The 13,057-nt window shown below is 37.7% G+C and overlaps 1 protein-coding gene across 3 annotated transcripts in view; it reads left to right on the forward strand.

Annotated features, from left to right (window-relative positions):
* Window positions 1-13,057, forward strand: part of LOC118191730 (uncharacterized) — a 119,209-nt gene that overhangs the window by 48,653 nt on the left and 57,499 nt on the right. For all 3 annotated transcript variants that reach the window (XM_085821211.1, XM_085821213.1, XM_085821212.1), the window contains exon 2: window positions 9,769-9,905. In XM_085821211.1, coding sequence (XP_085677337.1) covers window positions 9,797-9,905 — 109 coding nt within the window. In that variant the 5' untranslated portion in view covers window positions 9,769-9,796. The remainder of the gene's footprint in view (window positions 1-9,768; window positions 9,906-13,057) is intronic.

The raw sequence follows: 13,057 nt of genomic DNA on the forward strand, positions 1-13,057 counted from the left end.
TCTATTTGAAAAAATTTTTATCGGGACATCTGTACGTACGGACACAATCAAGGACTCTTTCTTCCGAAATGGATTTAAAATAGATTCAGGAAATATTTTTTTTCGTAACGTCTGTACGTACTTGCGCACGTATATATGTATCTTACATAATTCAGAAACGAATAGAAATAGAACGTTGAACTTTTGTGTATGAAACAGCTATAACGTGTAGTTGTGCACCTTTCTTTTTCGTTGTAATCGACACCCCAAACATATATACATATATGTATTACCCCCCCCCCGTGATCTCATTTTTTTAATTCTTATATGTTCGTAAATTGTGCATTTTTTGCTTTAAAAGTGATTAAATTATGCTATTTTTAACTTCCGTTTAAGTTTTCTGTGCCTTTAGTTAATCCGCATTCAATAGTTTTAAAATCATCAACAGTTTGAAAGTTTAGATGTCGATTTCTCAAGTATATACAGTCTTTCAATTATCTATAAACTCTTCCTGGCTATCAGACAAATACATAACTCCGTTCTCGTGGATATGAATGTTCACGGTGGCGTTCGTCTGAAAGATTCTGGTACCCTACCGATATAAGATGGAGTTATTTCTTCATATAGTATTTCTTATCATTGATTTAGGGCACCCGAGCGGTAAAGCCGCTGAACACTGGTAGTTCGGTCCGAGGTTCGAATCCCGCGAACGGGCTAGCTGCTACATGAGCGTTTTCGTGGTTTTCCCCGTGTGTAACGTGTATACGAGAGAGTTTCTCATAGAAAGACCCTCCACGAAGGCCATCCCCTTAGGCAGATAGCCATCGAGGCTTTGTCATAATCACATACACGCTTGTCATTGATTTCTTGATATAAGAAATGTAAGGAACTTGTTCGCGCATCACATCGATTTTGTTACTGACGTTTTGTAGATAATATCTGTATGGCTAGCTGTAACACATACACCGACGAGCCAAAACATTATGAACATTCCCACATTTCTCAGTGAACTCGTCTGGATGACGTAGAGGACACGTGATTAAGTGGGAATGTATTTGACTGAGGCAATAAACCGGCCAGGACCTAAATAATTATTTTTGCATCTGTATCCTCATATTTTAATCCAGATTTATGCATTTATTCCAGCATATTTTCATTTATTATTACTTGTCATGTATTTCCTTTTCATCGTGTTGTACATATGTATTATAATTAATCTTTGTTTTTAATTTTTAGGAACTCTCTTTTATGTATGCTGTATTCTTATTTATCCCAGACTAATTATTTTTATGCATGTATTTATGTTTATATATTATTTTATTTTATTTATTCATATGCTTTATATATTACCATATATTCACTGTACTATTATGCCCATTTATCAGGAATGGATTACGCTTATTCACCACCGCGCTCTCCATTAAAATTAGTCTGATTGGCACATTGTGACGCAAGGTCACCCCCTTCTCTCCTGACCTTTAGTTCCACCACCACCCTTCAAGACCGACTAATTTTAGGTAGCATCATTTATCAGGAGCCGGTAAAGCGGCATTTACTAGCTGCACACCGGCAATATCAACATGGATGGATGGATGGATGGACGGCCAGGACCATCCATCCTAGCTGTCCTCCTGGACTCATTGACCAAGTAATTTGTTTGCTTCAAGCGCCCACTGAGGCACACATCAAGACAGTCGGAAAGCAGCATGCATTTAGCATGTTAATCGCGGCGATTAGTGGAACCTGGAACCTGGCCAGGACTATTCCTCTTTTTATCCCCGCGCAATCCCCCGCTAAAGGTGCTTTCTGCGATGTAACGAATGTGAAGTCTTCCCGAACCGGGGTTTTTTAGAGGTGCCTGTAATAGAAAAATAAAATTCCTCCTTATACAAGTTTAATAAAAAGTATAAAAGTAAGGAATCATCCTTGCACTTACTTCTGCGAATTATGCTGATTTAGCCAATTTGATTTAGCCAATTGATTTAGCCAATTGATTAAACCAATTTGATAGAGGGCAGATTGTAATGGCTTGAAGACTTGGAACAAGTATCTCCGAAACTACACGACTGGTAAGTTGTTCACGATTCTGCTGTTTACGATGACACCAGCAGTAGACGCCAAGGTGTTGGACTTCCACACGTCATCAAAGAAAACGAACATTGGAGACTGTCCAGCTTCGTACAGCAAAATCGGCGCCAGAAAGTGGCTCAGCTGACAGCCCAATGTAAAACAGGTCCAAGTGCAAGTATTTCGAAACACACAGTTCAGCGGACACTGTTGGATATGAATCTGCAGAGCCAACGTCCCACTTATGCCTCTGACCAAGCGTCATTGTCAACTAAGCTTACAGTGGGCATCGAAACTGGATCATAGATAACAAGACAGCTCCCGTAGACCATAGATAACAAGACAGCTCCTGGTCGGATGAATCGCGACTTCTCATTCATCACGTCGATGGTCGTTCCAGGGTACGCCGCCTTCCAGGCGAACAGTTACTCCCTCCCCCTGTGCAGTAGGTCATACACAGGCTGATGGTGGGGGTAATATGCTCTTGGGGACGTTCTCATGGGCGGCTCTGGGACCCTTAGTTGTGGCAGAACAGACTACGAAAGCTGCAATCTGAACATAATTGCGGATCTGTTGCACCCTTTCGAACTGTGTTGGAGTGGTTCGAGGAGCATAAGGATGAATTCCAGTTAATGTCCTGGTCGCCTAATTCGTCGGATCTTAACTTAATAGAGCTCATTTGGAATGTCATGGAGCGGCAACTCAGAGCTCAGACACCAGCATGTCGCAATATCTCGTCTTTGCGTGACCGCTGCTTAGACATTTGGTACACCCTGTGTCCAGTCATCTACCAAGAATTGGTGGCATCCATGCCACGACGAGTTGAAGCTGTTTTGCTGTCCAAAGGTCGCATATTTCTACGCAAGAAATATGGCGAATTCTGATATCTGTATATGTGGGGAACAGGGAACTTCTGATCATTACACTTTCTCATGCTCCTTAACTGAGGATATTCATATAAAATCCCCACGAACTGATCTCCTGGCATTCCAAAGGTTTTTAATTAAAGATAAACATCAGTATCCAAAGTTTCAGAAAATTGTGCAACGACTCTCTTCCTACGGCATAGATCTCTGTCAAGTGTAAGTCCACATACTAGCATAAACTTAGTGAACTTTTACATGCTGTGATTATGGACAAAATGACTCCGATCGTGAACTTTATAAACTGCAATAAACCAATATATCTGAAATAACCCATGGACACCCACCTCTTTAGCATTATTATTACAATTCGTTTTAACATTGTGTTGCCAGTACGAATTTATAATTATCTCATTATGTTTATCTGTTTATTAATTATGTTCATCTCCTATTTTTGTTGCACCAAATCAGATGTTCAATTTATCTTGAGAATCTCAAATTGTATTCCGACTATTTTGCAATCTACTTATGTCCTACAGCGTTATTTTTAATAAATACTGGATGCGGGGCGTACTCTGGGATTGCACGATGTACCATAATAGGCAAACTCTAGACCTTTTGGAAAGCTTCAGTCTTCGTAAATTCTTATAAAACTTGCAATTCTTTTTAAAGAGTTAGTATGGGAAGGCATTACCAGTTGACCTATGGTACATCGCTGGTGTCCCCCATACTTTTACCTGTGTCTGTCCAAAGGTCGCACAACGCGTTATTGAGTAGGTGGTTATAATGTTTAGGGTCTTCAGTGTATATCTTATAGTGTTTGTTGTCACAAGCATAGAAATATTTTGCAAGTTCCAAATAGTTATAATAAGCTTTTGAATCGTGTGCAGACTTTCAGTAGCTATTCTGATATCTCGGGTAATTTTTGATGGTACGAGGATTAACATTTGGGCAGGGATTAATTTTGTTGTGAAAGGGCTTTTTTCAAAGGTGCCATCTGACCAGAATATTGCAATCTAAAAGTCTGTATTATCTGACTCATTTTTTAAATGGAATCCATGGGTCTGTCATCAGCTTTCTAGGCATGTTCATTCCTGTAAACTTCTGAAAAACCTGTATGCAAATCTTAGCTCGCCGCTGGCTGTTCCTAATTTGCTTCTTTTGTATGCACCATTTCACTGCAGGTTAACATAAATAAATACTATCCTAATGATAAATAATATGTATCCTAATGATAAATATAGGATCTGCGATAATTGGAAATGTATCTCTGAACAAAATTAGAGTGTTCCTAGTAAAGTATTTTTAATACTAAAACGTGATGGTTTATTAGAATTTCTGAGAAATTTATACGAGCTTTTGATTTATTATTTTACCCTTCACGATGTTCAGCTTTTAAATAGATTAATTCATTTCAGAATGTAAATGTGTGTGTGACGGTGTGTGTAGAAAGTGAGATATCGCATTGTGTACATTGCAAATACACCCTAGAATAAATGTACAATGTCAGTTTCTTTGGCTTATATTTGAGGTCAGTTTATAAGAAATTTTCATGGGGAGGGGGGGGGGAAGATATTCAAACACTAATGCATTGCAAACGAAATTTCAGGCATATCTTCTGTTGAATATTTGCATGAAATTATGTCGATGTATCTCTGCTAGTATCATGAATTCAAGTCGCAAAGACCTTGATTCAAGTTGCCTTAATTGTATATTTTTTACTTCCTTGTACTAAGTGCGGGAGGACGTATTGCAATATCAAAACATTTCGGGTATCATATTTCAACGAAAATATCCCTTTCAACCTCTCTAGAAACTATTTGAACAATGCTTTTGTATGACATCTGTACATACGGACAGAATAAGAGACTGTTGTGGCCAAAGAGGATTGTAAAAGGGATTTAAAACGCTTAACTCAAGAACGAGCAGCCGTAGAACGTTGAAATTTTGTTTATGGGACGTTATAGCAGTCCACCTCCCTTTTTCGTCGCAATCGGCCGCACCAATCGTATGTATATATGCATATATATATATTGTTTTAGAAGAATAAATTGAATTTAATTAAAAAAATTAAATTTAAATACATATTTAATTAAATATTCTTTGCGCCATTGCTGCAAGGAATGAAATTTAAATTTAAACAAATTTAAATTTAATTTTTAACAAATACGTATAAAAGTAAAAAAGCAAATTTAAATTCTAAAAAAGGAAAAAAGCCAAAATAATTTTTAAAAAAATGTGCAAACATGTAAAAGATTTAATTCTCGAACTAATCTACAATATCATTTAAATTCAGAAGCATAAGCAAATCAAATGCAAAATCAATCCATGAAAATAAATTTACTAATTTAATTATTTAAAATTAAATTAAACAATTTTTTTTTTTTTAAATGCATATGTGAATGTCCGTAGAGTAGGCAGGAGACAGACTTATCAAGGGGAAGTTGCCTCCAAACCTAACTCTCCAATCATTCAATTCGTGTTTCGTCATTGATGCAGGCAAGGGTAAAAGTCAAAACCCTGCCTACTCAACGGTCATTCACATATGCATTTTTTTTTAAATTGTTTAATTTAATTTTAATTAATTAAATTAGTCAATTTATTTTCATGGATTGATTTTGCACTTGATTTGCTTATGCTTCTGAATTTAAATGATGTTGCAGATTAGTTCGAGAATTAAATCTTTTACATGTTTATACATTTTTTAAAAATTATTTTGGCTTTTTTCCTTTTTTTTAGAATTTTAATTTGCTATTTTACTTTTATACGTATTTGTTAAAAATTATATTTAAATTTGTTTATATATATATATATATATATATATATATATACACTGGTGTGCAAAAATTAAGGACGAGACGTTTTTTTCAATATAACTTTGTACAAAAGCTTTCCAAATCAACACATTTTATACCGTAAGATCCCCAATACGTAAGGACATGAATAATGTAAGCAACACTTACTAAAAGAGAAATCAGAGGGATAAAAAGAAGCTTTATTGAAAAAGTAGCATGGAGCGCAATGCGAATGAAGGCCGAAACATCCCTGTGATGGGTAATGACTGGTATTTAATCCTGCGACCTTTTTAAGGTATATGCAGGGCTTATTGAAACTACTAATTGATTAAATCAACCACCGTACTGTACTCGTTACTGGCCGAAACAAATTAAAATACTTTATTAATGAATCAACTTGTTACAACAAAAGATATAATAATACATAATTTTTAATCAAATTAAAATTAACATATTCCTAATTTAGGAAATAGAACACTTTTCCATATAGTAATACAACGACATATAACAAATGACATCCTTGTCGTAATAAGATTATTTGTACAATAATATGTAGTCTAATTTAAATTTTATAATACACAGAGACCTCATAACAAAATGAATAACTTTTTCAATTTGTTTTAACATTTTTAAACATAAAATTTACAATTGTCAATAATAGTTCATAATCCAATTTTATTCACCATTTTTCCTTTTTCTTTCTTTTCCTTCCTTTTCTTTTTTAAGAGAACATTACCCATAGTCAGTTCTTATCATAAGATCCATTTGTCTTCTAAAACAGGAACAATTTTTATCTAAGCTTGAATGCTTAGTTTCTAGATCTAATTTATATTTAATGTTCGCTTGTACGCAATTAATGCATTCAGGTTCATTTTTACATTCCCAATAATTGTGTCCCCTTTTTGAACATTTACCACATATCAAATCTTTATCACATTTACTTTGAAAATGACCATACTCTTGACATTTGAAACATCTTACAACATTAAGATATTCTTTTACTGTAATTCTATACCATTTCAAATTAATTTTATTTTGATTCATAATCGAACCAAATTTATCTGGTTGAATATTTGCTACCCAGTGTACTTTTTGATTTTTAGCTTTTATTTTGAACAAAAGTTCAATTCCACCACTTTCAAATATTTGGTTTTGTCTCTTAATTGCTTCCAAAATTTCATCTTTATCCAGTTCTTCCTCCACATTATATAATATAATTTTAGGTTGTTTCTTTTTAGGAGCTTTTACTTGAATTTCATCTCTTAAAAGAGAATTCGTTTTTATTTCTCGTTCTAATGAAACAATATCTTCTTTTTTCGAGCATTGTACAACCAATCCACCATTATTCACTTTTCTAACATTCTTAATACCGATCTTCAACTCAACTGGATCAATGTTTTCTACTACTTTTGATTTAACTTCTTCAGAAGAAGTTCCTTTTTTACTCGGATACAATAGAACAACATGTTCTTCTATTTTCTTAGTTTTTCCTTTACTCTGATACGTTTTCTTATCACTTATTTTCTGCTGTTTCAATACATCAGCAAAAGATCTTTCATATTGTGGTTTCTTTTCCAATATTTCTAATTTTCCTTTTAAATTTTCAATCTCCAATGCTTGAGATATTAAATAACTAAACAACACTTCTTGTGTGTTAAAAACTTTCTTTCTTATTGCAATTGTAATTCTACTTGCATCTTCCAAACAAGTTTCTAGCTCGCTAATTATAGTCCGAGCTTCTTCAATCAAATCACTCTGCACAGAAGTCTCTGTCTGAACTTTTTTATCCATTGTCAATCTCTTTTGGGGTTTGGATTTAGACCACCTCCTCTCCCTTAGGAGGTGGAGCCCTCAGACCACGACAAGGTACCAAACCCCGGGAAGTGTTTCTATTGACTATCAAAATTTAAGTATAAAAATACTTTCCAATAATAAACGCTTTTCTAATTCAATCAAAATTTAGCCAATAACTTCCCCTGAGGGATCCCTGTGATGGGTGTCCAGCAAGAAACATCCGGTCTTTAATAGGGGATATGATATCCCCGGACTGCTAGGCAGGTTTCACAGCGTCTGCCCATGCTGACAATGAGGGTGTCAATGAGTTGTTGAGACATTGCTGCCCATTCGTCTTGCAGCGCCAATCGAAGCTCCGGAATCGTTACTGGTGGTAAGGTACGAGCTGCCAAGCGTCTACCTAGAAAATCCCATACATGCTCGATGGGATTGAGATCCGGAGATCGTGCCGGCCAATCCATACGTTCAATATCCTCACTCTCTAAGAGCTGTTCGGCAGCAACCGTGCGATGACATGGTGCATTGTCGTCCATGAAAAGGAACTGCGGACCCATAGCGCCTCTAAAAAGACGCACATATGGAAGAAAAATCTCGTTACAATAACGGGTACCGTTGACTGAACCTGCGTCGAAGATGTGAAGGTCTGTACGACTACCAAGCATGATGCCTCCCCAAACGAGAACACCGCCACCTCCATACCTGTCCCTTTCAATGATGTTCGAGGGATGATTGCGGCTTGCCCGCTCTCTCCAGATGAGTATGCGATGAGAATCGCTACTCAGACTGAATCTGCTCTCATCTGTAAAGAGTACTCTTCCCCATTCATTGTCTCTCCAATTCCGGTGTTCCCGGCACCACAGAGAACGCCTTCTCCGATGGGCAGGCGTTAGAGGTACACACCGTACAGGGCGTCGTGCAAACAGACCACCACCGTGCAGTCTTCTGGCCACGGTAAAACGCGATATCGGTCGTCCAGTCGCCTGTGCCGTGTGTCTAGCGATTTCTCCTGCTGTCTGCCGCCTGTTTCTTCTGGCCTGTAAGGCAATATACCGGTCATCTGCGGGTGTCGTTCCTCGTGGACGACCACTACTAAACCCCCGGATAGCTGTTCCTATAGTTTGAAATTGTCTCCAAAGTCGTGAAACGATGCTGTGAGCAATTCCGAACTCTGCAGCCACACTTGTCACACTGCGGCCTTTCTCCAACTTCCCAATGATTCGACCTCGGGTAAAAGCATCCAGATGTCGTCTAACAGATTGATTATTCGCCATTTCTCGCTGAGGCAGCAACTCGGTGTGATTTTAACTGCTATACGGCGTGCAATCTCTTTGCCAGCAATACTGATTTTACACCGACAACGTGCTTTATACTACTCAGACACTTCCCCATTACGTCTACCTGCATATCTGCGCATGTGCTACCGTACATCACCTTACTTAATCTCCTGATTGGTCTTTCTGTCCGCTGTGCCTCTTCGTTCAGCTGATATGCTAATTTTTCGACTTGGTTCCTTAATTTTTGCACACCAGTGTATATTCCATGTCTGATACACCTGGCTTGGTAAGCTTAGTTTCGTATTCTTGTATGTTGGTAAATTGTGCATTTTTTGCTTTAAAAGTCATTGAAGTATGTGGTTTTCATGCCTTTTGTTAATCTGCACGCAATAGTTGTAGAATTATCAAGAATTTAAAAGTTTGAGTTGCGAGTTAAGCCTAACGAACCGCTGTTTGTTTACATTTGAAACGCGGTAGAACAGTAAATTAAGTCAGTTTCTGCACCTTCAGTGTCTTTTTGCCGAGTGGAACTTTCTTTTTTACGCACCGAAAAATCTGCCTTCTTTTCCGCTGGCCGAATTGCTTGTTTTTGTGTAGAAACTGCAATTTTAATTGCAAAAATTGTTTTTTTAACTGCTTTTGGTGTTTTATGTTTTTCTACATTTTGCAATTTTTAATGAAGATGTTTTGAGTTTTCAAGTGTTTTTTCCCCCTTGCCGAGAAGTGAGAACTGAATTAAAATTAATGGAATGAGAAATGTATCTCTAGTTAAATTCGAGCAAATAAGTTTAAACGAAATGCAGCAGAAAGAATGCGTGTAACTTAATAGGCCATATAAGGAAGTCATATTGTGTCCCGATTAGATTTTTAAGTCTCCCAAATATATTGAATATCTATCCTAAATATTAGTAAATGTTATTACTTTCTTAAAGACGTATTTTCTTAAGATAATTGAAAAAATTAAAGACTCTAAACTATACTAATCTCTCTTTGTAGATTTAGATCCAGTATGTGGTGATTTAAAATGGGTTTATCAAGCATCGAAGAAAATAAGACGACTTGCTGCCTTAGTCCGAAGATCTACCAACCAGCATCTGAAGACATGGACGATCTTCTGGAATGCCCCCGGAAAAGTAAGCTAGAACATTAACAAAACATTGCAGTTATTGTCATTTAGCAAGACACTTATTGCTTATACAATACTATAATAATGTTTAATTTTAAGTAAAATTGTGTGACCAAGTTTCTTTGTTACAGCGATGAATCTTTTTAAAAAAGTTAAATTTTTTTTTCAGAAGATCTCACCTAAAAAAAAAAAAAGAGCATATTTTTAGAAGGGTTGTTTCTGTTGTAAGACTGTGCTAAACTCATTCGGCTACTTCGTATCTTTTTGCCATTTTTACTTAGGCTTTTGTTCAAAATTTCACATTTATACAAGGTGTGACACAAAAAAGAACGAGACTGGTCCAATAAGTCATTGTACTTACAGAATCAGTTATCCGTGACATTATCACCTTCAAAGCAGTTCCCTTCAGCAGTCACACACTTCTACATTCGGTGCTGCCATTGCTGGTAACAGTTCTGGAACGAGCTTTTTGGAAGGCCCTTCAAGAGATTCTCGGTTTTTGCCTGAACCTCTTCTGCTGAAGTAAAATGTGTTCCCTTTAAGTAAGATTTAACGAAATGAAAAAAAAAAAAGAAAAAAAAAGTCCCATGGAGCCAAATCAGTTGAATAAGGAGGATGTCCCATCCCCGTAATGTTTTTGATGGTAAGAAACTGCTTCACAGATAGTGCCGTGTAACCATCATTCTATGAGATTCTGCGAATAGGATCTCTTTTTTGAAAACATTTTAGAATGATATTTAATTTTTTTCTACTGATATTCTTTATATTAGATTGGTTTAGATTTTTATATTTTTTAAATTCAATTAAAACAATGGGAAACATTTTTTCACTCACGAAATGACCTAAATTGCGCGAAGTCCCTTTTTTCTACTAGTAGGCAGCGATTACTATTTTTATGCCGGATTAAAATGTTACGAATGTTAATAATCAAACACTTGACTTAAGCAAAATACCAGACAACTTGTTTCTTAACGCCAAGAACTAATATGACTATCCGGGTGCCGCCCAACGGGTATAGTGGTTAGCGTCGCTGACTGCCGTGCCGAAGGGCCCGGAAAAGGCATGGATGTTTGTAAATGGATAGCGTACGTGCGGCATGGGGACACTCAAATATGCGGGAAGCCGAAAGTCCTTTCGAGAGGCTGCTAGTAAGGGATAGGGATGGGAGACCCTCGGACCCGTCCCCCTGAAGTGCTCTCCACCAAAATTGCGGGGTAACCGAGCTAAATCGCACTTTCACCTGTAAGGTGCTCAAAGCTGTTGCCAACGGCAGGCGTAAACTTGCGGCCCTTGCCACGACGAATTTCTTGCGCGTAGGCCGACAATAGGTCAACAAGTGACCTTTACCAACAACAGTGACGTAGCTAACAGGGCAAGTTGGGACAACCGTCCCCTGGCGCCACATCCAGGGGGCGCCACATTGATCATAAACATATCAGAATGGAATGTTTTCCATCCTTGGAACACAGAAAGGGGCGCAAAATCTTTAGGTGTCCCCGGGCGCTGAAAACCTTAGCTACGCCTCTAAGCAACAACAACAATAGTTCGTACTGGAATCCGAATTCCGGCCAACGGGCTGGCTGCATAGGCGTCTATGTGATTTTTCCCATGTGTAACGTGTATACGAGCCAGTTTTCCTTAGAAAGTCCTCCACGAAGGCATCCTTTCACTTAGGCAGACATCTCTCGCGTGCTTTGCCATAATTAAATAAACTAAATAAATCAAACCAATCAGGACTTGAGCAATCTTTTTTTATAACATTCTGTAAAAAAAAAAAAAAAAATATATATATATATATGTTAAGATTAAAAAGTTGACTTAGAGATAGTTAGCTGAGATACAGGGGTTGGACAAAAATATGGAAACACCTTTAAAAAAACATGTTTCTTTGCTTAATATGGTGTAGGAAACCCGTTGGCATCCAAAACAGCTTGCAGTCTTCTCGGAATGGATAAATACAAATCCTGTATGTTTGCCAAGGGAATATTATACCATTCTTCCTGCAAAACGGTGGCAAGTTCAGATAATGATGTTGGCGGTGGATAACGAGAACGCACTTTCCGTTCCAATGTAGACCACAAAGGTTCGATAATATTCAGGTCTGGTGACTGTGGTGGCCAGGGGAGATGGGACAACTCATCCTCGTGCTCAGAAAACGAGTCCTGGACAATGTGAGCTGTGTGAACAAGGGCTTTGTCTTCTTGGAAGACACCATCACCATCGGGGAACAAAGTTTGTACCATGGGATGAACTTGATCGGCCAAAATGTTCACATAAGTCTTGGCAGTCATGTGCCCTGACACAGATATCATGGGGCTAGCAGAGAACCACGATATGGCTGCTCAAACCATAACAAAACCCCCGCCATGTTTCACTCTTGGCAACAAGCAGTCTGTATTATAGGCTTGAGATGGCGTTCTCCAGACGTAAACTCGGCCAGAAGTGGGAAACAATGTGAAAGAAGACTCGTCAGACCATATTACTCGCTTCCGCTGCTCTATAGTCCAGGCTTTATGACTTAAACACCACCTTTTCCTGTTACGGGCATTAGCATCACTGATGAGTGGCTTCTCAATTGCAGCACGGCCAGAAATTCCCTGTTTATGAAACTCCCTTCTAATTGTTTTGGTACTCACAGGGTTCGGTAACACAACATTCATTTCAGCAGTAACTTTTGCAGCTGTGGTCTTCTTATTTTTCGTCACAATTGCCCTTAATGATCGTCTGTCACGATCACTCGGGACACACTTTCGTCCGCGCTGTGATTTAGCAGATGATGTTTTTCCGCTTTTCAAATATGCGGAATGAATCTTCGATACAGTACCTCTTGAAACACTAAACACCTCGGCTACCTTGCTTACGGAAGCACCTACCATACGTTCTCCAACAATTTGCCCACGTTCGAAGTCTGTTAACTCTGACATAATGCAATGACAACCTCACATAACAGTACTCCGACAACAACTGAACTGTTTAGCACATTTACGAAGTTGTATAGGTGGCGTCAGTATTTAAAAACGCCAGCGCCACCTACATATTTCATTAAAATCAATCTTTCTTTTCAAACACGCATTTCACAAGGTGTTTCCATATTTTTGTCCATTCACTGTATAATTAGATCATTGATAAAAAATAATCATAATGAATTTTGTAATTTAC

The sequence above is a fragment of the Stegodyphus dumicola genome, chromosome 7 (genome assembly GCF_044657685.1).
Source record: "Stegodyphus dumicola isolate Sdum_Otavi_A_Nest chromosome 7, ASM4465768v1".
Classification (NCBI taxonomy): Eukaryota; Metazoa; Arthropoda; class Arachnida; order Araneae; family Eresidae; genus Stegodyphus; species Stegodyphus dumicola.